The following is a 25,604-nucleotide window of genomic DNA, read 5'->3' as shown; positions in this document are numbered from 1 at the left end:
GGGCACAGGAATGGTGGGAACCCCTAATAATGGGCACAGGAATGGTGGGAACCCCTAATAATGGGCACAGGAATGGTGGGAATCCCTCAATGAGGATGGTGGGATTATTAGGGCACAGGAGAGGTTCTCTACATATTGGTGATATGGGTGACGCTCTCCATCCAATGGCGGGTTGGTTTCTGGTCATTCCAGGATTTGTCTTTTTATTGGATGATCGGAATTTATTATTGGTTCAGATTTAACTCAATATTTATTCAAAATACTTTACTCAAAGTTATTTATTCGCCAGGAGTGGTGGGAATCCCCCAAACTTGTAAATATCACGACACATTCTGAAAATGGAATTTAATGTAAATATGTTCTGGAAGATCCAGGAATCATTTTCTGTTGTTGGCTGCGCTGTGGGTGGGTCCAGTGGTGGGTGTGGCCTCCTGTACTAGGGTAATGGGGTGTGGCCTCCTGTATTAGGGTAATGGGGCGTGGTCATATAAAGGTCCTGAGCTCGGTCCCTGGGAGGAGTCATGTGATCTACCACCAGAGACCATGGAGTGACAAGGATCCTGCCAATAACATGCCCCATGAAATGGACCAGAATGGCCAGCAAAGAGAACATGGCGGCCTCCATCATACAACCAGCTGCAGGCGTCTCGCCGCGCTCTGTAATCGTCCGCAAATCGTCATCACGCTGAGCGCCGTCACAATGGCAATGGCAGCCGCACTGGAGAACTGGAGGGAAAACAGCAATGAAGGGTTAATGGAATGTAAACAAACCCCAGAACTTTGTTTATACAATGAATGTCAATGTGATTGGGTCACCCAAAGTGATACTTTCCTCATGATCGGTCTAACAATGGAATGTTCGTCCCTCACACAGAAATGATCGGTCTAACAATGGAATGTTCGCCCCTCACACAGAAATGATCGGTCTAACAATGGAATGTTCTCCCCTCACACAGAAATGATCGGTCTAACAATGGAATGTTCGCCCCTCACACAGAAATGATCGGTCTAACAATGGAATGTTCGCCCCTCACACAGAAATGATCGGTCTAACAATGGAATGTTCGCCCCTCGCACAGAAATGATCGGTCTAACAATGGAATGTTCGCCCCTCACACAGAAATGATCGGTCTAACAATGAAATGTTCGCCCCTCACACAGAAACGATCGGTCAAACAATGGAATGTTCGCCCCTCACACAGAAATGATCGGTCTAACAATGGAATGTTCGCCCCTCACACAGAAATGATCGGTCTAACAATGGAATGTTCGCCCCTCACACAGAAACGATCGGTCTAACAATGGAATGTTCGCCCCTCACACAGAAACGATCGGTCTAACAATGGAATGTTCGCCCCTCACACAGAAACGATCGGTCTAACAATGGAATGTTCGGAGTAACACTGAGAGACAGAATACAACAACAAATTCAGCAGAAATGCGTCTAACAAATGATGACGGATCTGCATGTTCATGAGGGAAAGAAGGATTTGATCCCCTATCATTCAGCAGGATTTCTGGCTCCCAGGTGTCTCTCATACAGGTAACAAGCTGAGATTAGAAGCAGTCTCTTAAAGGGAGTGCTGCTAATCTCATTGTGTTACCTGTATAAAAGACACCTGTCCACAGGAGCCATCAAACCATCAGATTCCAAACTCTCCACCATGGCAAAGACCAAAGAGCTGTCCAAGGATGTCAGGGACAAGATGGTAGACCTACACAAGGCTGGACTGGGCTACCAAACTATGGCCAAGCAGCTTGGTGAGAAGGTGACAACAGTTGGTGCAATCATTCACAAATGGAAGAAACACAAAACAAGTGTCAGTCTCCCTAGGTCTGGTGCACCATGCAAGATCTCACCTCGTGGAGTGTCAAGGATCATGAGAACAGTGAGGAATCATCCCAGAACTACACGTGAGGATCTTGTCAATGATCTCCAGGCAGCTGGGACCACAGTCACCAAGAAAACAATTGGTAACACACTACGCCGACAAGGACTGAAATCCTGCAGTGCCCGCACGGTCCCTCTGCTCAAGAAAGCCCATGTCCAGGCCCGTCTGAAGTCTGCCACTGAACATCTGAATGATGCAGAGGAGGACTGGTGGGAAGTGTTGTGGTCAGAGGAGACCAAAATCCAGCTCTTTGGCATCAACTCAACTCACCGTGTTTGGAGGAGGAGGAATGCTGCCTATGACCCTAAGAACACCATCCCAACTGTGAAACATGGTGGGGGAAACATTCTGCTTTGGGGGTGTTTTTCTGCTAAGGGGACAGGACAACTGCACCGCATCAAAGGGACGATGGACGGGGCAATGTACCCTCAAATCTTGGGTGAGAACCTTCTTCCCTCAGCCGGGGCATTGAAAATGGGTGGTGGATGGGTGTTCCAGCATGACAATGACCCAAAACACACGGCCAAGGCAACAAAGGAGCGGCTCAAGAAGAAGCACATGAAGGTCCTGGAGTGGCCTAGCCAGTCTCCACACCTTCATCCGATGGAAAATCTGTGGAGGAGCTGAAAGTTCGAGTTGCCAAACGTCAGCCACCAAACCTTAATGACTTGGAGAGGATCTGCCAAGAGGAGTGGGCCAAAATCCCTCCTGAGATGTGTGCGAACCTGGGGGCCAACTCCAGGAAACGTCTGACCTCTGTGATGGCCAATAAGGGATTGGCCACCAAGTACTAAGTCATGTTTTGTGAAGGGGATCAAATCCTTCTTTCCCTCATGAACATGCAGATCCGTCATCATTTGTTAGACGCATTTCTGCTGAATTTGTTGTTGTATTCTGTCTCTCAGTGTTACACCGAACATTCCATTGTTAGACCGATCATTTCTGTGTGAGGGGCGAACATTCCATTGTTAGACCGATCATTTCTGTGTGAGGGGCGAACATTCCATTGTTAGACCGATCATTTCTGTGTGAGGGGCGAACATTCCATTGTTAGACCGATCATTTCTGTGTGAGGGGCGAACATTCCATTGTTAGACCGATCATTTCTGTGTGAGGGGCGAACATTCACCATCAGGGGGGAGAGAATACACATTTCCTTCACTGTACCAGGATTAGCCCCCCCCAGGATTAGGACCTACCAGGATTAGCCCCCACCCCCCAGGATTAGGACATCCCAGGATTAGGTCCCCCCAGGATTAGAACTCCCCAGGATTAGGACCTATCAGGATTAGCCCCCCTCCCCCCAGGATTAGGACCCTCCAGGATTAGGACCTACCAGGATTAGAACCCCCCAGGATTAGGACCTGCCAGGATTAGGCCCCCCCAGGATTAGTACCCCCTAGGATTAGGACCTACCAGGATTAGCCCCCCAGGTTTAGGACTCCCCATGATTAGAGCCCCCCAGGATTAGGACCTACAAGGATTAGCCCCCCCCAGGATTAGGTCCCCCCAGGTTTAGGATCCCCCAGGATTAGGTGCCCCCAGGGATGATATTTGGAATAAGGAATTGGAAATGTTTAATGTTTCACTTTAAGTATTCAAAAACAAAAACTCAGCGCTCCTGGCTGAATGGATTTTTTTGCATTGGTACATGTTCCCCATGACTGTGTCCATCCCCCCCTCGCTATGCATTGGTACATGTTTCCCATGACTGTGCCCATCCCCCCCCCCTCGCTATGCATTGGTACATGTTCCCATGACTGTGCCCATCCCCCCCCTCGCTATGCATTGGTACATGTTTCCCATGACTGTGCCCATCCCCCCCCTCGCTATGTATTGGTACATGTTTCCCATGACTGTGCCCATCCCCTCCCCTCGCTATGTATTGGTACATGTTCCCCATGACTGTGTCCACCCCCCCCCCTCGCTATGTATTGGTACATGTTCCCCATGACTGTGCCCATCCCCCCCCTCGCTATGCATTGGTACATGTTCCCCATGACAGTGCCCATCCCCCCGCTATTATTTTACACCCCTTGACTATTAGCCCAGAAGATGAGAGTCTCTATCATTCACAGATTCGGCTCCCATTGACTTCAATGCAGTTCAACTCATCGCCAGCATTCAGGGAAAAGATCAAATCCAGCTTACCTTCAGGAGGGAGCCATGAAATGTCCAGACATAGAGAAGATACGTGTTCAGGAGTGCCAGACTACACGGGACATACGAGTCTTCCTTCTCATGATCCCGACATCTGCACAACACGCTAACATGTGATATTCCATACATTCTCCCGAAAGCCAGAGCTACAATCAGCGTGTTACTGAGATCATACCAACGATGGAACATACCAGAGACAAATCATCCTATCCCTTGCACCAGAGGAGCTTACGGCTCCCCGGCGTCGGAGGGTCAGAGCGCGTGAGGCGCTGGGGGGTGGAGTGAATGATGGTGGGGGTGTTGGGGTGAAGGTCGGGGGACTGCTGTGGTGAGTGGAGAGAGTGGGGTGGATGATGTTGGTGATGGTGGAAGGGGAGGGGAGGGGGCTTTGCGGTCCGGTTTATCAAATGATGATATGGAGTGGTTGGAGGCAAAAAGGAGGTCTGGGAAGAAGAAGCGGAAGAAGGATGTGCCTGTACCTGACCCTGGGAGGGTGGAGGTGTCAAATACATTTGAAGTGTTATCTGAGGTGGAGGATGAGGGATCTTCAGGTGATGAGGTTTCCATGGAGGAGGAATCACAGAGGACTATGAAGCGTGTAGGGTCTCCAAGTAGGGAGGGGGGTTAGCAGGCTAAGAAACGGGTACCTCGATCATCCTGATGGCGGTTCCCACTCCTCTGAAGGTGGCGACCATTAATGTCTCCAGCATAAAATCAGTAAGCGCTCATAACATGGCCTTATCTTTGCTCAGCAGGTTTGATGCTGACATTTTCTTTTTGCAGGAGACCAGGTTGTCCAGTTTGGGGGATGTCCATATGGCGAAGGAGTGGAAGCGCGGCCCCTCCTTCTGGTCTCTTACACTGGAGTTGCGGTACTTTTTTCCGGCATGGTAACCTGTCGGCGGATTATTGAGGTAGAAATGGGGAGATGCATGGTCTTAGACGTCTCCATGGGGGGGCAGGACCTGCGCCTGATTAACATCTATGGGCCCCAGACAAAATGGGACAGGAAATGCCTCTTCATGAAGATCAAGCCTTTCCTTTGTACAGCCCAGCAAGTTGTCTTCGGTGGTGACTTTAACACCGTCACTAGGACTAAGGACAGGAGAGGGACCGGAGTCAGGCTGGACTGTGACGGCTAGAGAGGCAGGTCTGGTTGATGTGCACATTCATTGCTGCCCAGACGACACGGGATTCACTTTTCAGCGAGATTCTAGTCAGAGTAGAATAGATAGGTTTTTAAAGGGGAACTCCGCCTTCTCGGCACCAGTGTGTCAGGCGGTGGAGTTTTCCGATCACTGTATTCTGTCTGTGACTCTGAGTGGCCCCGATACACCACCTAAGGGGAGGGGTACCTGGAAGCTGAATTCGGCACTCCTGGACGATGAGAAGGTGAGTCAATCCTTTGAGGATTTTTTTCAGGCACAGGTATCAATCATGGACGTTTGCAGCAGTAAGTCCGAGTGGTGGGAGCTTACAAAACGAAGGATCGTTGGGTTCAAGGCCATAGGAAGGAATAAACAGCTTGATAAGTATGTCACCTACCAGCGTCTGCGGAGGAAGCTCGATCGGCTTGTCTCCAATAATGGAGATCCGGGGGGCGATCTCTGAGGTTACACTCCTCCTCAGGAGGTGTCAATATGACAGGCATGCCTCTTTGGTTCTGGAAAGGGATTATGGGAAATATCACTCGCCGACCCTTACCAGAACTGCAAACAAGGTAGAGCAGTGAAGTCAGTTGTAGGCCTGGCTGACAGTACGGGTTCCCTGACAAAGTCCAAGTCGGGGATCCTGGAAACCTCCAGGTCATATTATGCTGACCTCTTGGGTAGGAGGGACCTCGATCAGGCGAGCATTTTGGGTTTTCTGGACTCTACTCCAGGACTGGGAAATGGCAGTTCTCCTGAGTCCTGGGTAGGAGGGACCTCGATCGGGCGAACATGTTGGGTTTTCTGGACTCTACTCCAGGACTGGGAAATGGCAGTTCTCCTGTGAGTCCTGGGTAGGAGGGACCTTGATCGGGGGAGCATGTTGGGTTTTCTGGACTCTACTCCAGGACTGGAAAATTGCAGTTCTCCTGTGAGTCCTGGGTAGAAGGGACCTCAATCGGGCAAGCATGTTGGGTTTTCTGGACTCTACTCCAGGACTGGGAAATGGCAGTTCTCTTGTGAGGTGACAGAGGACATCACGGCAGATGAGGTGGTGAAAGCTATTGATCAGCTTGCCATGAAGAAGTCACCTGGGCCAGACGGATTGACAGCCGAGTTTTATAAGCACTTTAAGGTGACTCTGGCCCCATATTTGGTGGAGGTGTTTAATGGCTGTCTGAGAGAGGGTTCGCCCTCCCCCTCCATGTCTGAGAGAGGGTCCGCCCTCCCCCTCCATGTCTGAGAGAGGGTTCACCCTCCCCCTCCATGCGACAATCTGCAGTGATTCTTCTGTCAAAGGGTAAGGATTCCTCGAGAATTGAGAATTGGCGGCCCATTAGCCTTCTCAATGTTGATAGGAATATACTGGCAAAGATCATTTTCTGGCGTTTATCGTCTGTTGCGGGCGATTTACTTTCTCGCCATCAGCACTGTTCGGTTCAGGGAAGAAGCACTTTTTCAGCGGTGTTAGCTGTCCAGGAGGCCCTGGAGCGGTGCAGGACTGCAGGCTGGGGAAAGTTCCTGCTGGCATTGGATCAGGCCAAAGCTTTTGATCGAGTCAATCATGAGTACCTATGGCTGCTTCTTGGCAAGTATGGCCTGGAGGGGGGTGTCACGGCCCGCGGTCGCTGCCACCAACAGGTGTGACACGCGTAACAAGGCCACACTCAGCTGCACCCTACACAGCGATTGCCCAGCTAATGGACTACAACCGGTGCCTGCAGCCTGAATGCGCTTGTTACTGGGTCAGGTTAATTACGCAACTAACCCTCTACTGCCACCACCACTTTTGTCAGAGACGGGGAAACTCCCGTTACCAAATATACACTATAATGATTGATATATTGATCTATATAGCACGGCCCGCAGACCTACTATACAGAGATATAACAAACAGTAGCGTCTCTTCACAGGCAGGGATTCGTGAATTGCAAGTAAGCGCTTAGAAACAGTTTAACACTTTCAGAAAGAAAGATTTATTTCTAACAGAGTCAAAACAGGTGCGATAAAATATTTACAAAGAGATATCACAAAAATATATATATATGTATACAAAGACACAGCAAAGAGATAATTAGGAAGAAGATTACAGGGTTGAGTTACTTGCCCATATGCCTGGATTTGCAAATCCAAGATGCAGAGCAGAAAGGTTCTTTGATCTCCTCTGTTACGATGTTACCTCGGAGATCTCTGTGTGTGTGTGTGACAAGCTCTAACTCTCTTGAAAGTCCCTCTCAAGGGGAGGGGGGGGGGGGGGCACTGACTACACATTTTGGGAGTGGTCATTGGGGAACTCTAAACTAAACTACCAGCTTCATATCCCATGACATGAACCATACAGTTGACCTGAGGAATGTGCATTTACTCTGGTCAGTTTGATAATGTGTGGGCTTATGCCATTTTGGGTGACAAAAGTTACACTTTAGTAGACGGCCTGTCTCCACTCTCATGTCTTCCTGGTTGTTCCACGCCATTGCCAGGAGATAACGTTTGCCTCTCAGGAAGGGAGGAGGGTAGGAATGAGGCTGAGGAATGCCTCAAATAAACAGACAGAACACGAAAAAGAGAGTGGAAAAGGGGGACTCCGCTCCAACAAGGATGAGCAAGTTTGCCACAGGGGGCTTTATCGATTGGCTAAAGACTTTATACAGAGGGGCTGAAAGCTTCATGCTTGTGAATGGTTGGATTGAACGGCCCTTTGAGGTTGTCTCAGATGTGTGTCAGGGATGTCCTTTGAGTCCTCTGCTATATGCGTTTGTAATCGATCCCTTCATTCGGAGGTTAGAGAGTGGACCGTTGTGTGGAGTTCCTTTGGGCATTCCTGGGGAGCCCCCTCTGAGGGTCGTGGCCTATGCTGATAACGTGTCTGTTTTCATCTCCGGGACGCAGGAGGCAGAGGAGGTGGTCTCGGTGATGAAACAGTACGCTGAGGCAGGAGGCGGAGGAGGTGGTCTCGGTGATGGAACAGTATGCTGAGGTGGAGGAGGTGGAGGAGGTGGTCTCGGTGATGGAACAGTACGCTGAGGCAGGAGGCGGAGGAGGTGGTCTCGATGATGGAACAGTACGCTGAGGCAGGAGGCGGAGGAGGTGGTCTCGGTGATGGAACAGTATGCTGAGGCAGGAGGCGGAGGAGGTGGTCTCGGTGATGGAACAGTGTGCTGAGGCAGGAGGCGGAGGAGGTGGTCTCGGTGATGGAACAGTGTGCTGAGGCAGGAGGCGGAGGAGGTGGTCTCGGTGATGGAACAGTACGCTGAGGCAGGAGGCGGAGGAGGTGGTCTCGGTAATGGAACAGTACGCTGAAGCAGGAGGCGGAGGAGGTGGTCTCGGTGATGGAACAGTAGGCTGAGGCAGGAGGCGGAGGAGGTTGTCTCGGTGATGGAACAGTAGGCTGAGGCAGGAGGCGGAGGAGGTGGTCTCGGTGATGGAACATTACGCTGAAGCAGGAGACGGAGGAGGTGGTCTCGGTGATGGAACAGTACGCTGAGGCAGGAGGCAGAGGAGGTGGTCTCGGTGATGGAACAGTACGCTGAGGCAGGAGGCGGAGGAGGTGGTCTCGGTGATGGAACAGTACGCTGAGGCAGGAGGTGGAGGAGGTGGTCTCGGTGATGGAACAGTTTGCTGAGGCAGGAGGCGGAGGTTGTGGTCTCGGTAATGGAACAGTACGATGAAGCAGGAGGCGGAGGAGGTGGTCTCGGTGATGGAACAGTACGCTGAGGCAGGAGGTGGAGGAGGTGGTCTCGGTGATGGAACAGTACGCTGAGGCAGGAGGCGGAGGAGGTGGTCTCAGTGATGGAACAGTACGCTGAGGCAGGAGGCGGAGGAGGTGGTCTCGGTGATGGAACAGTATGCTGAGGCAGGAGGCGGAGGAGGTGGTCTCGGTGATGGAACAGTGTGCTGAGGCAGGAGGCGGAGGAGGTGGTCTCGGTGATGGAACAGTGTGCTGAGGCAGGAGGCGGAGGAGGTGGTCTCGGTGATGGAACAGTACGCTGAGGCAGGAGGCGGAGGAGGTGGTCTCGGTAATGGAACAGTACGCTGAAGCAGGAGGCGGAGGAGGTGGTCTCGGTGATGGAACAGTACGCTGAGGCAGGAGGCGGGGGAGGTGGTCTCGGTGATGGAACAGTACGCTGAGAAAGGAGGCGGAGGAGGTGGTCTCGGTGATGGAACAGTAGGCTGAGGCAGGAGGCGGAGGAGGTTGTCTCGGTGATGGAACAGTAGGCTGAGGCAGGAGGCGGAGGAGGTGGTCTCGGTGATGGAACATTACGCTGAAGCAGGAGACGGAGGAGGTGGTCTCGGTGATGGAACAGTACGCTGAGGCAGGAGGCAGAGGAGGTGGTCTCGGTGATGGAACAGTTCGCTGAGGCAGGAGGCGGAGGAGGTGGTCTCGGTGATGGAACAGTACGCTGAGGCAGGAGGTGGAGGAGGTGGTCTCGGTGATGGAACAGTTTGCTGAGGCAGGAGGCGGAGGTTGTGGTCTCGGTAATGGAACAGTACGCTGAAGCAGGAGGCGGAGGAGGTGGTCTCGGTGATGGAACAGTACGCTGAGGCAGGAGGTGGAGGAGGTGGTCTCGGTGATGGAACAGTACGCTGAGGCAGGAGGCGGAGGAGGTGGTCTCAGTGATGGAACAGTACGCTGAGGCAGGAGGTGGAGGAGGAGGTGGTCTTGGTGATGGAACAGTATGCTGAGGCAGGAGGTGGAGGTGGTCTAGGTGATGGAACAGTACGCTGAGGCAGGAGGTGGAGAAGGTGGTCTCGGTGATGGAACAGTACGCTGAGGCAGGAGGTGGAGAAGGTGGTCTCGGTGATGGAACAGTACGCTGAGGCAGGAGGCGGAGGAGGTGGTCTCAGTGATGGAACAGTACGCTGAGGCAGGAGGTGGAGGAGGTGGTCTCGGTGATGGAACAGTACGCTGAGGCAGGAGGCGGAGGAGGTGGTCTCGGTGATGGAACAGTACGCTGAGGCAGGAGGCAGAGGAGGTGGTCTCGGTGATGGAACAGTATGCTGAGGTGGAGGAGGTGGTCTCGATGATGGAACAGTACGCTGAGGCAGGAGGAGGAGGAGGTGGTCTCGGTGATGGAACAGTATGCTGAGGCAGGAGGCGGAGGAGGTGGTCTCGGTGATGGAACAGTACGCTGAGGCAGGAGGTGGAGAAGGTGGTCTCAGTGATGGAACAGTATGCTGAGGCAGGAGGTGGAGAAGGTGGTCTCAGTGATGGAACAGTATGCTGAGGCAGGAGGCAGAGGAGGTGGTCTCGGTGATAGAACAGTATGCTGAGGCAGGAGGTGGAGGAGGTGGTCTCGGTGATGGAACAGTATGCTGAGGTTTTCTGGATGGGAGAGGAAGGAGAAGGCTTTACCCTTCCGGACGCCTTCCCAGAGCCCCAGCAGGAAATTAAAGTTTTAGGCATCAGATTTGGTCCCGGTGATTACGGCACATTGGGTAAGCAGGCTACAAGATGCCGATGCCAAGGTGGCCAGCTGGAAGGATTGGAAACTCTCTTCCAGGGAAAGGATTGACCTGATTAGAACTTCCCTGATCCCGGTATTTCTGTATGTCAGCTTTGTCTGTGTTCCAGTGTCTCTCTATGCGAGGATCTACAGTTGTGTCTTCCAGCTGTTATGGGGGCACAAACTGAACCTCATTAAGAGGTCTGTAACCTACCTTCCCAGGCGGATGGGTGGCCTAGGTATGGTCAACCCGGTGGTTTCCTTTTCTCTGATGTTTTTGAAACCTAATTTTGGTAGCATGTTGGCAGAGGAACCGCCTGGGTGGGTTGGTATTTTTCAGTCCTGGTTTAGGCTTTTTCTGCGGAGCTGGGAGAATGGTGGGCCAGTGAGAAGCCTGAGGGTCCAACATGGTGAGCTCCCGGCTTATGTTGCCCCATGTCTGAAAATGCTTCACATTGGCGAGTGACGGCGGAGGAAATGAAGTCTCTTCCTAGGAAGGCCCTGGAGAGGAGGGTTGTTGAATCTGCCTTTAGCGAGACATTGGCCTAGAGGGATTGCCCAGGCCCGGTTATGGGGGAGGGATTGCCCAGGCCCAGTTATGAGGGAGGGATTGCCCAGGCCCGGTTGTGGGGGAGGGATTGCCCAGGCCCAGTTATGAGGGAGGGATTGTTCAGGCCCGGTTATGAGGGAGGGTTTGCCCAGGCCCGGTTATGAGGGAGGGATTGCCTAGGCCCGATTATGGGGGAGGGATTGCCCAGGCCCGGTTATGAGGGAGGGATTGCCCAGGCCCGGTTATGAGGGAGGGATTGCCCAGGCCCGGTTATGAGGGAGGGTCTGCGTTTGATGAATCTGGAGAGAATCCCTTTAAAGTTTTGGGATTTGGCCTGGCTCTCGTTCCATGGCAGACTCTATGTGAAGGGCAACCTGAAGCATCGCTCTGCGGAGAACCGTGGTTGTCCAAGAGTGGAGTGCGGTGGAGTGGAGGAGACGATGGACCATTTCTTGCTTCAGTGCCCCTTCAATATAGAAGTCTACAAGCGGGTGGGTGGGGCTCTGGGGATCCCTTTCCTTTCCCGCTTGAGTTACGCGGAGTGGTCTTACAGAGCCTTTCAGACTCTCCGGGTCTTTGATTTTGAGACACTTTTTCTAGTTAGCTTAGTAGTCCGTTACTACATGTGGAATGCACGATGTCAGGTTTCCTCCTGCCGAGGTGGTGGTGAACAACATACTGGGTGAGGTTGGGAAGATTCGGGGTCTTGAGAAGGACAGGTGGCGGCCGGGAGCCTGGACAAAGGCGTGGAGGAATGTCAGGTCCCCGTAGCTGCTGTCTGTCAGTCTCTGGGGGCGTGGCTTCTCTTTCTGTCCTTTCACGTCCCCTAGATTTTGTAACATCAGATTTTTGAAGAAAGGCGGCATGTATGGGATCGATGTATGGGATGAATGTATGGGATCGGTGTGTGGGATCAATGTGTGGGATCAATGTGTGGGATCAATGTGTGGGATCAATGTATGGGATCAATGTGTGGGATCAATGTATGGGATCAATGTGTGGGATCAATGTGTGGGATCGATGTATGGGATCAGTGTGTGGGATCAATGTGTGGGATCAATGTGTGGGATCAATGTGTGGGATCAATGCGTGGGATCGATGCGTGGGATCAATGCGTGGGATCAATGCGTGGGATCAATGCATGGGATCAATGCGTGGGATCGATGTATGGGATCAGTGTGTGGGATCAATGTGTGGGATCAATGCATGGGATCAATGCGTGGGATCAATGCGTGGGATCAGTGTGTGGGATCAATGTATGGGATCAATGCGTGGGATCAATGCGTGGGATCAATGCATGGGATCAATGTGTGGGATCGATGTGTGGGATCGATGTATGGGATCAGTGTGTGGGATCAATGTGTGGGATCAATGTGTGGGATCAATGTGTGGGATCAATGTATGGGATCAATGTATGGGATCAATGTATGGGATCAATGTGTGGGATCAGTGTATGGGATCAATGTGTGGGATCAATGTGTGGGATCAGTGTGTGGGATCAATGTGTGGGATCAATGTGTGGGATCAATGTATGGGATCAATGTATGGGATCAATGTGTGGGATCAGTGTGTGGGATCAATGTATGGGATCAATGTATGGGATCAGTGTGTGGGATCAATGTATGGGATCAATGTGTGGGATCAATGTGTGAGATCAGTGTGTGGGATCAATGTATGGGATCAATGTGTGGGATCAATGTATGGGATCAATGTATGGGATCAATGTGTGGGATCAGTGTGTGGGATCAATGTGTGGGATCAATGTGTGGGATCAATGTGTGGGATCAGTGTGTGGGATCAATGTGTGGGATCAGTGTGTGGGATCAATGTGTGGGATCAGTGTGTGGGATCAGTGTGTGGGATCAGTGTGTGGGATCAGTGTGTGGGATCAGTGTGTGGGATCAATGTGTGGGATCAATGTGTGGGATCAATGTGTGGGATCAATGTGTGGGATCAATGTGTGGGATCAGTGTGTGGGATCAGTGTGTGGGATCAATGTGTGGGATCAGTGTGTGGGATCAATGTGTGGGATCAATGTGTGGGATCAGTGTGTGGGATCAATGTATGGGATCAGTGTGTGGGATCAGTGTGTGGGATCAGTGTGTGGGATCAATGTATGGGATCAATGTGTGGGATCAGTGTGTGGGATCAATGTGTGGGATCAATGTGTGGGATCAATGTGTGGGATCAGTGTGTGGGATCAATGTGTGGGATCAGTGTGTGGGATCAATGTATGGGATCAATGTGTGGGATCAGTGTGTGGGATCAGTGTGTGGGATCAATGTGTGGGATCAGTGTGTGGGATCAGTGTGTGGGATCAGTGTGTGGGATCAGTGTGTGGGATCAATGTGTGGGATCAGTGTGTGGGGTGAATGTTTAATCGTTTCTTACCCTGAGGGGGGTTCAGGTGACGTCAGGATTTGTTATTTTGCTGAAGTAGCTGGTTTTGTTTAATTATATATATTTTATTCTGTATTTATGGAAATAGGATTTTTATGATGTTTGTTTGCAAGATTTTAATAAACAAAAAATTTACACTCTAATGTCCCCTCCCCCACAGTCACATCAGTCTCTGTACCAGAGGAGCTTACACTCTAATGTCCCCTCCCCCACAGTCACATCAGTCTCTGTACCAGAGGAGCTTACACTCTAATGTCCCCTCCCCCGCAGTCCCATCTGTCTCTGTACCAGAGGAGCTCACACTCTAATGTCCCCTCCCCCGCAGTCCCATCAGTCTCTGTACCAGAGGAGCTCACACTCTAATGTCCCCTCCCCCACAGTCTCTGTACAGAGGAGCTTACACTCTAATGTCCCCTCCCCCACAGTCCCATCAGTCTCTGTACCAGAGGAGCTCACACTCTAATGTCCCCTCTCCCGCAGTCCCATCAGTCTCTGTACCAGAGGAGCTCACACTCTAATGTCCCCTCCCCCACAGTCACACACTATTATTAGACACATTGTGACACAATCAGGTTAGGAGAAGAGTCTCCGGTGCACTTTAGGGTCGGGGTTAGGAGAAGAGTCTGCGGGGCACCTCAGGGTCGGGGTTAGGAGAAGAGTCTCCGGTGCAACTTAGGGTCAGGGTTAGGAGAAGAGTCTCCGGTGCACCTCAGGGTCGGGGTTAGGAGAAGAGTCTCCGGAGCACCTCAGGGTCGGGGTTAGGAGAAGAGTCTGCGGTGCACCTCAGGGTCGGGGTTAGGAGAAGAGTCTGCGGAGCACCTTAGGGTCGGGGTTAGGAGAAGAGTCTCCGGGGCACCTTAGGGTCGGGGTTAGGAGAAGAGTCTCCGGGGCACCTCAGGGTCGGGGTTAGGAGAAGAGTCTCCGGGGCACCTTAGGGTCGGGGTTAGGAGAAGAGTCTCCGGGGCACCTCAGGGTCGGGGTTAGGAGAAGAGTCTCCGGAGCACCTCAGGGTCGGGGTTAGGAGAAGAGTCTCCGGGGCACCTTAGGGTCGGGGTTAGGAGAAGAGTCTGCGGAGCACCTTAGGGTCGGGGTTAGGAGAAGAGTCTGCGGAGCACCTCAGGGTCGGGGTTAGGAGAAGAGTCTGCGGAGCACCTTAGGGTCGGGGTTAGGAGAAGAGTCTGCGGTGCACCTTAGGGTCGGGGTTAGGAGAAGAGTCTCCGGGGCACCTTAGGGTCGGGGTTAGGAGAAGAGTCTCCGGTGCACTTTAGGGTCGGGGTTAGGAGAAGAGTCTCCGGTGCACCTTAGGGTCGGGGTTAGGAGAAGAGTCTCCGGGACACCTTAGGGTCGGGGTTAGGAGAAGAGTCTCCGGTGCACCTTAGGGTCGGGGTTAGGAGAAGAGTCTCCGGTGCACCTTAGGGTCGGGGTTAGGAGAAGAGTCTCCGGGGCACCTCAGGGTCGGGGTTAGGAGAAGAGTCTCCGGGGCACCTCAGGGTCGGGGTTAGGAGAAGAGTCTCCGGTCAGCTCTCACCTTCTGTACAGCTCGATGATGATGGTGAAGTTGTTGGCACAGACGGAACTGTTGAAGCCAAGTCTGCGTAGTGTAGAGTGGGGGAGGGAGACCCCTTCTTCCATCAGGACCCCCAGATTGTACAGACCCTGCAATCACAACACACACATGCAATCTCCTGAGGACGGTCTGATGACACCATCCAGAGTGAGGAAAGAAACGATGTCTTCAGTGTGACAGAAGATGGAACTTATACCGAGTACTCAACGTCCGGAGAGAGAGACATCATCTACCACTGCACCCATCACACTGAACATTCCCACCCCGACCACTGCACCCATCACACTGAACATTCCCACCCCGACCACTGCACCCATCACACTGAACATTCCCACCCCGACTACTGCACCCATCACACTGAACATTCCCACCCCGACTACTGCACCCATCACACTGAACATTCCCACCCCGACCACTGCACCCATCACACTGAACATTCCCACCCCGACCACTGCACCCATCACACTGAACATTCCCACCCCAACCACTGCACCCATCACACTGAACATTCCCACCCCGACTACTGCACCCATCACACTGAACATTCCCACCCCGACTACTGCACCCATCACACTGAACATTCCCACCCCGACTACTGCACCCATCACACTGAACATTCCCACCCCAACCCCGACCACTGCACCCATCACACTGAACATTCCCACCCCGACCACTGCACCATCACACTGAACATTCCCACCCCGACCACTGCACCATCACACTGAACATTCCCACCCCGACCACTGCACCATCACACTGAACATTCCCACCCCGACCACTGCACCCATCACACTGAACATTCCCACCCCAACCCCGACCACTGCACCCATCACACTGAACATTCCCACCCCGACCACTGCACCCATCACACTGAACATTCCCACCCCGACCACTGCACCCATCACACTGAACATTCCCACCCCGACCACTGCACCCATCACACTGAACATTCCCACCCCGACCACTGCACCCATCACACTGAACATTCCCACCCCGACCACTGCACCCATCACACTGAACATTCCCACCCCGACCACTGCACCCATCACACTGAACATTCCTACCCCGACCACTGCACCCATCACACTGAACATTCCCACCCCGACCACTGCACCCATCACACTGAACATTCCCACCCCGACCACTGCACCCATCACACTGAACATTCCCACCCCGACCACTGCACCCATCACACTGAACATTCCCACCCCGACCACTGCACCCATCACACTGAACATTCCCACCCCGACCACTGCACCCATCACACTGAACATTCCTACCCCGACCACTGCACCCATCACACTGAACATTCCCACCCCGACCCCTGCACCCATCACACTGAACATTCCCACCCCGACCACTGCACCCATCACACTGAACATTCCCACCCCGACCACTGCACCCATCACACTGAACATTCCCACCCCGACCACTGCACCCATCACACTGAACATTCCCACCCCGAACACTGCACCCATCACACTGAACATTCCCACCCCGACCACTGCACCCATCACACTGAACATTACCACCCCGACCACTGCACCCATCACACTGAACATTCCCACCCCGACCACTGCACCCATCACACTGAACATTACCACCCCGACCACTGCACCCATCACACTGAACATTCCTACCCCGACCACTGCACCCATCACACTGAACATTCCCACCCCGACCACTGCACCCATCACACTGAACATTCCCACCCCGACCACTGCACCCATCACACTGAACATTCCCACCCCGACCACTGCACCCATCACACTGAACATTCCCACCCCGACCACTGCACCCATCACACTGAACATTCCCACCCCGACCACTGCACCCATCACACTGAACATTCCCACCCCGACCACTGCACCCATCACACTGAACATTCCTACCCCGACCACTGCACCCATCACACTGAACATTCCCACCCCGACCACTGCACCCATCACACTGAACATTCCCACCCCGACCACTGCACCCATCACACTGAACATTCCCACCCCGACCACTGCACCCATCACACTGAACATTCCCACCCCGACCACTGCACCCATCACACTGAACATTCCCACCCCGACCACTGCACCCATCACACTGAACATTCCTACCCCGACCACTGCACCCATCACACTGAACATTCCCACCCCGACCCCTGCACCCATCACACTGAACATTCCCACCCCGACCACTGCACCCATCACACTGAACATTCCCACCCCGACCACTGCACCCATCACACTGAACATTCCCACCCCGACCACTGCACCCATCACACTGAACATTCCCACCCCGACCACTGCACCCATCACACTGAACATTCCCACCCCGACCACTGCACCCATCACACTGAACATTACCACCCCGACCACTGCACCCATCACACTGAACATTCCCACCCCGACCACTGCACCCATCACACTGAACATTACCACCCCGACCACTGCACCCATCACACTGAACATTCCTACCCCGACCACTGCACCCATCACACTGAACATTCCCACCCCGACCACTGCACCCATCACACTGAACATTCCCACCCCGACCACTGCACCCATCACACTGAACATTCCCACCCCGACCACTGCACCCATCACACTGAACATTCCCACCCCGACCACTGCACCCATCACACTGAACATTCCCACCCCGACCACTGCACCCATCACACTGAACATTACCACCCCGACCACTGCACCCATCACACTGAACATTCCTACCCCGACCACTGCACCCATCACACTGAACATTCCCACCCCGACCACTGCACCCATCACACTGAACATTCCCACCCCGACCACTGCACCCATCACACTGAACATTCCCACCCCGACCACTGCACCCATCACACTGAACATTCCCACCCCGACCACTGCACCCATCACACTGAACATTCCCACCCCGACCACTGCACCCATCACACTGAACATTCCTACCCCGACCACTGCAACCATCACACTGAACATTCCCACCCCGACCACTGCACCCATCACACTGAACATTCCCACCCCGACCACTGCACCCATCACACTGAACATTCCCACCCCGACCACTGCACCCATCACACTGAACATTCCCACCCCGACCACTGCACCCATCACACTGAACATTCCCACCCCACCCCGACCACTGCACCCATCACACTGAACATTCCCACCCCGACCACTGCACCCATCACACTGAACATTCCCACCCCGACCACTGCACCCATCACACTGAACATTCCCACCCCGACCATTGCACCCATCACACTGAACATTCCCACCCCGACCACTGCACCCATCACACTGAACATTCCCACCCCGACCACTGCACCCATCACACTGAACATTCCCACCCCAACCACTGCACCCATCACACTGAACATTCCCACCCCGACTACTGCACCCATCACACTGAACATTCCCACCCCGACTACTGCACCCATCACACTGAACATTCCCACCCCAACCCCGACCACTGCACCCATCACACTGAACATTCCCACCCCGACCACTGCACCATCACACTGAACATTCCCACCCCGACCACTGCACCCATCACACTGAACATTCCCACCCCGACTACTGCACCCATCACACTGAACATTCCCACCCCGACTACTGCACCCATCACACTGAACATTCCCACCCCAACCCCGACCACTGCACCCATCACACTGAACATTCCCACCCCGACCACTGCACCATCACACTGAACATTCCCACCCCGACCACTGCACCATCACACTGAACATTCCCACCCCGACCACTGCACCATCACACTGAACATTCCCACCCCGACCACTGCACCCATCACACTGAACATTCCCACCCCAACCCCGACCACTGCACCCATCACACTGAACATTCCCACCCCGACCACTGCACCCATCACACTGAACATTCCCACCCCGACCACTGCACCCATCACACTGAACATTCCCACCCCGACCACTGCACCCATCACACTGAACATTCCCACCCCGACCACTGCACCCATCACACTGAACATTCCCACCCCGACCACTGCACCCATCACACTGAACATTCCTACCCCGACCACTGCACCCATCACACTGAACATTCCCACCCCGACCACTGCACCCATCACACTGAACATTCCCACCCCGACCACTGCACCCATCACACTGAACATTCCCACCCCGACCACTGCACCCATCACACTGAACATTCCCACCCCGACCACTGCACCCATCCCACTGAACATTCCCACCCCGACCACTGCACCCATCACACTGAACATTCCTACCCCGACCACTGCACCTATCACACTGAACATTCCCACCCCGACCCCTGCACCCATCACACTGAACATTCCCACCCCGACCACTGCACCCATCACACTGAACATTCCCACCCCGACCACTGCACCCATCACACTGAACATTCCCACCCCGACCACTGCACCCATCACACTGAACATTCCCACCCCGAACACTGCACCCATCACACTGAACATTCCCACCCCGACCACTGCACCCATCACACTGAACATTCCCACCCCGACCACTGCACCCATCACACTGAACATTCCCACCCCGACCACTGCACCCATCACACTGAACATTACCACCCCGACCACTGCACCCATCACACTGAACATTCCTACCCCGACCACTGCACCCATCACACTGAACATTCCCACCCCGACCACTGCACCCATCACACTGAACATTCCCACCCCGACCACTGCACCCATCACACTGAACATTCCCACACCGACCACTGCACCCATCACACTGAACATTCCCACCCCGACCACTGCACCCATCACACTGAACATTCCCACCCCGACCACTGCACCCATCACACTGAACATTACCACCCCGACCACTGCACCCATCACACTGAACATTCCTACCCCGACCACTGCACCCATCACACTGAACATTCCCACCCCGACCACTGCACCCATCACACTGAACATTCCCACCCCGACCACTGCACCCATCACACTGAACATTCCCACCCCGACCACTGCACCCATCACACTGAACATTCCCACCCCGACCACTGCACCCATCACACTGAACATTACCACCCCGACCACTGCACCCATCACACTGAACATTCCTACACCGACCACTGCACCCATCACACTGAACATTCCCACCCCGACCACTGCACCCATCACACTGAACATTCCCACCCCGACCACTGCACCCATCACACTGAACATTCCCACCCCGACCACTGCACCCATCACACTGAACATTCCCACCCCGACCACTGCACCCATCACACTGAACATTCCCACCCCGACCACTGCACCCATCACACTGAACATTCCTACCCCGACCACTGCACCCATCACACTGAACATTCCCACCCCGACCACTGCACCCATCACACTGAACATTCCCACCCCGACCACTGCACCCATCACACTGAACATTCCCACCCCGACCACTGCACCCATCACACTGAACATTCCCACCCCGACCACTGCACCCATCACACTGAACATTCCCACCCCCACCCCGACCACTGCACCCATCACACTGAACATTCCCACCCCGACCACTGCACCCATCACACTGAACATTCCCACCCCGACCACTGCACCCATCACACTGAACATTCCCACCCCGACCATTGCACCCATCACACTGAACATTCCCACCCCGACCACTGCACCCATCACACTGAACATTCCCACCCCGACCACTGCACCCATCACACTGAACATTCCCACCCCAACCACTGCACCCATCACACTGAACATTCCCACCCCGACTACTGCACCCATCACACTGAACATTCCCACCCGACTACTGCACCCATCACACTGAACATTCCCACCCCAACCCCGACCACTGCACCCATCACACTGAACATTCCCACCCCGACCACTGCACCATCACACTGAACATTCCCACCCCGACCACTGCACCCATCACACTGAACATTCCCACCCCGACTACTGCACCCATCACACTGAACATTCCCACCCCGACTACTGCACCCATCACACTGAACATTCCCACCCCAACCCCGACCACTGCACCCATCACACTGAACATTCCCACCCCGACCACTGCACCATCACACTGAACATTCCCACCCCGACCACTGCACCATCACACTGAACATTCCCACCCCGACCACTGCACCATCACACTGAACATTCCCACCCCGACCACTGCACCCATCACACTGAACATTCCCACCCCAACCCCGACCACTGCACCCATCACACTGAACATTCCCACCCCGACCACTGCACCCATCACACTGAACATTCCCACCCCGACCACTGCACCCATCACACTGAACATTCCAACCCCGACCACTGCACCCATCACACTGAACATTCCCACCCCGACCACTGCACCCATCACACTGAACATTCCCACCCCGACCACTGCACCCATCACACTGAACATTCCTACCCCGACCACTGCACCCATCACACTGAACATTCCCACCCCGACCACTGCACCCATCACACTGAACATTCCCACCCCGACCACTGCACCCATCACACTGAACATTCCCACCCCGACCACTGCACCCATCACACTGAACATTCCCACCCCGACCACTGCACCCATCCCACTGAACATTCCCACCCCGACCACTGCACCCATCACACTGAACATTCCTACCCCGACCACTGCACCTATCACACTGAACATTCCCACCCCGACCCCTGCACCCATCACACTGAACATTCCCACCCCGAACACTGCACCCATCACACTGAACATTCCCACCCCGACCACTGCACCCATCACACTGAACATTCCCACCCCGACCACTGCACCCATCACACTGAACATTCCCACCCCGACCACTGCACCCATCACACTGAACATTACCACCCCGACCACTGCACCCATCACACTGAACATTCCTACCCCGACCACTGCACCCATCACACTGAACATTCCCACCCCGACCACTGCACCCATCACACTGAACATTCCCACCCCGACCACTGCACCCATCACACTGAACATTCCCACACCGACCACTGCACCCATCACACTGAACATTCCCACCCCGACCACTGCACCCATCACACTGAACATTCCCACCCCGACCACTGCACCCATCACACTGAACATTACCACCCCGACCACTGCACCCATCACACTGAACATTCCTACCCCGACCACTGCACCCATCACACTGAACATTCCCACCCCGACCACTGCACCCATCACACTGAACATTCCCACCCCGACCACTGCACCCATCACACTGAACATTCCCACCCCGACCACTGCACCCATCACACTGAACATTCCCACCCCGACCACTGCACCCATCACACTGAACATTCCCACCCCGACCACTGCACCCATCACACTGAACATTCCTACCCCGACCACTGCACCCATCACACTGAACATTCCCACCCCGACCACTGCACCCATCACACTGAACATTCCCACCCCGACCACTGCACCCATCACACTGAACATTCCCACCCCGACCACTGCACCCATCACACTGAACATTCCCACCCCGACCACTGCACCCATCACACTGAACATTCCCACCCCCACCCCGACCACTGCACCCATCACACTGAACATTCCCACCCCGACCACTGCACCCATCACACTGAACATTCCCACCCCGACCACTGCACCCATCACACTGAACATTCCCACCCCGACCACTGCACCCATCACACTGAACATTCCCACCCCGACCACTGCACCCATCACACTGAACATTCCCACCCCGACCACTGCACCCATCACACTGAACATTCCCACCCCGACCACTGCACCCATCACACTGAACATTCCCACCCCGACTACTGCACCCATCACACTGAACATTCCCACCCCGACTACTGCACCCATCACACTGAACATTCCCACCCCAACCCCGACCACTGCACCCATCACACTGAACATTCCCACCCCGACCACTGCACCATCACACTGAACATTCCCACCCCGACCACTGCACCCATCACACTGAACATTCCCACCCCAACTACTGCACCCATCACACTGAACATTCCCACCCCGACTACTGCACCCATCACACTGAACATTCCCACCCCAACCCCGACCACTGCACCCATCACACTGAACATTCCCACCCCGACCACTGCACCCATCACACTGAACATTCCCACCCCGACCACTGCACCCATCACACTGAACATTCCCACCCCGACCACTGCACCCATCACACTGAACATTCCCACCCCGACCACTGCACCCATCACACTGAACATTCCCACCCCGACCACTGCACCCATCACACTGAACATTCCCACCCCGACCACTGCACCCATCACACTGAACATTCCTACCCCGACCACTGCACCCATCACACTGAACATTCCCACCCCGACCACTGCACCCATCACACTGAACATTCCCACCCCGACCACTGCACCCATCACACTGAACATTCCCACCCCGACCACTGCACCCATCACACTGAACATTCCCACCCCGACCACTGCACCCATCCCACTGAACATTCCCACCCCGACCACTGCACCCATCACACTGAACATTCCCACCCCGACCACTGCACCCATCACACTGAACATTCCCACCCCGACCCCTGCACCCATCACACTGAACATTCCCACCCCGACCACTGCACCCATCACACTGAACATTCCCACCCCGACCACTGCACCCATCACACTGAACATTCCCACCCCGACCACTGCACCCATCACACTGAACATTCCCACCCCGACCACTGCACCCATCACACTGAACATTCCCACCCCGACCACTGCACCCATCACACTGAACATTCCCACCCCGACCACTGCACCCATCACACTGAACATTCCCACCCCGACCACTGCACCCATCACACTGAACATTCCCACCCCGACCACTGCACCCATCACACTGAACATTCCCACCCCGACCACTGCACCCATCACACTGAACATTCCCACCCCGACCACTGCACCCATCACACTGAACATTACCACCCCGACCACTGCACCCATCACACTGAACATTCCTACCCCGACCACTGCACCCATCACACTGAACATTCCCACCCCGACCACTGCACCCATCACACTGAACATTCCCACCCCGACCACTGCACCCATCACACTGAACATTCCCACCCCGACCACTGCACCCATCACACTGAACATTCCCACCCCGACCACTGCACCCATCACACTGAACATTCCCACCCCGACCACTGCACCCATCACACTGAACATTCCTACCCCGACCACTGCACCCATCACACTGAACATTCCCACCCCGACCACTGCACCCATCACACTGAACATTCCCACCCCGACCACTGCACCCATCACACTGAACATTCCCACCCCGACCACTGCACCCATCACACTGAACATTCCCACCCCGACCACTGCACCCATCACACTGAACATTCCCACCCCCACCCCGACCACTGCACCCATCACACTGAACATTCCCACCCCGACCACTGCACCCATCACACTGAACATTCCCACCCTGACCACTGCACCCATCACACTGAACATTCCCACCCCGACCACTGCACCCATCACACTGAACATTCCCACCCCGACCACTGCACCCATCACACTGAACATTCCCACCCCGACCACTGCACCCATCACACTGAACATTCCCACCCCGACCACTGCACCCATCACACTGAACATTCCCACCCCGACCACTGCACCCATCACACTGAACATTCCCACCCCCACCCCGACCACTGCACCCATCACACTGAACATTCCCACCCCGACCACTGCACCCATCACACTGAACATTCCCACCCCGACCACTGCACCCATCACACTGAACATTCCCACCCCGACCACTGCACCCATCACACTGAACATTCCCACCCCGACCACTGCACCCATCACACTGAACATTCCCACCCCGACCACTGCACCCATCACACTGAACATTCCCACCCCCGACCACTGCACCCATCACACTGAACATTCCCACCCCGACCACTGCACCCATTACACTGAACATTCCCACCCCGACCACTGCACCCATCACACTGAACATTCCCACCCCAACCCCAACCACTGCACCCATCACACTGAACATTCCCACCCCGACCACTGCACCCATCACACTGAACATTCCCACCCCGACCACTGCACCCATCACACTGAACATTCCCACCCCGACCACTGCACCCATCACACTGAACATTCCCACTCCGACCACTGCACCCGTCAAACTGAACATTCCCACCCCGACCACTGCACCCATCACACTGAACATTCCCACCCCGACCACTGCACCCATCACACTGAACATTCCCACCCCGACCACTGCACCCATCACACTGAACATTCCCACCCCGACCACTGCACCCATCAAACAGAACACTCCCACCCCGACCACTGCACCCATCACACTGAACATTCCCACCCCGACCACTGCACCCATCACACTGAACATTCCCACCCCGACCACTGCACCCATCACACTGAACATTCCCACCCCGACCACTGCACCCA

General features: G+C 54.5%; 1 protein-coding gene across 1 annotated transcript in view; it reads right to left on the bottom strand.

The window, feature by feature from the left end:
- Window positions 1-330: 330 nt before the first annotated feature.
- LOC149427584 (protein sel-1 homolog 3-like) overlaps window positions 331-25,604 on the bottom strand; it is a 154,023-nt gene continuing 128,749 nt past the window's right edge. The window contains exons 21-23 of the mRNA XM_089667878.1: window positions 15,123-15,250; window positions 4,044-4,146; window positions 331-726 (exon numbers count right to left, since the gene is read on the bottom strand). Coding sequence (XP_089524004.1) covers window positions 625-726; window positions 4,044-4,146; window positions 15,123-15,250 — 333 coding nt within the window. The 3' untranslated portion in view covers window positions 331-624. The remainder of the gene's footprint in view (window positions 727-4,043; window positions 4,147-15,122; window positions 15,251-25,604) is intronic.

The sequence above is a fragment of the Staurois parvus genome, unplaced genomic scaffold, assembly GCF_062004578.1.
Source record: "Staurois parvus isolate SC_StPar_1 unplaced genomic scaffold, SC_StPar_1.0 ptg003642l, whole genome shotgun sequence".
Classification (NCBI taxonomy): domain Eukaryota; kingdom Metazoa; phylum Chordata; class Amphibia; order Anura; family Ranidae; genus Staurois; species Staurois parvus.
Note: the sequence above shows the minus strand (reverse complement) of the source record. Positions and strands in the feature narration are given on the sequence as shown.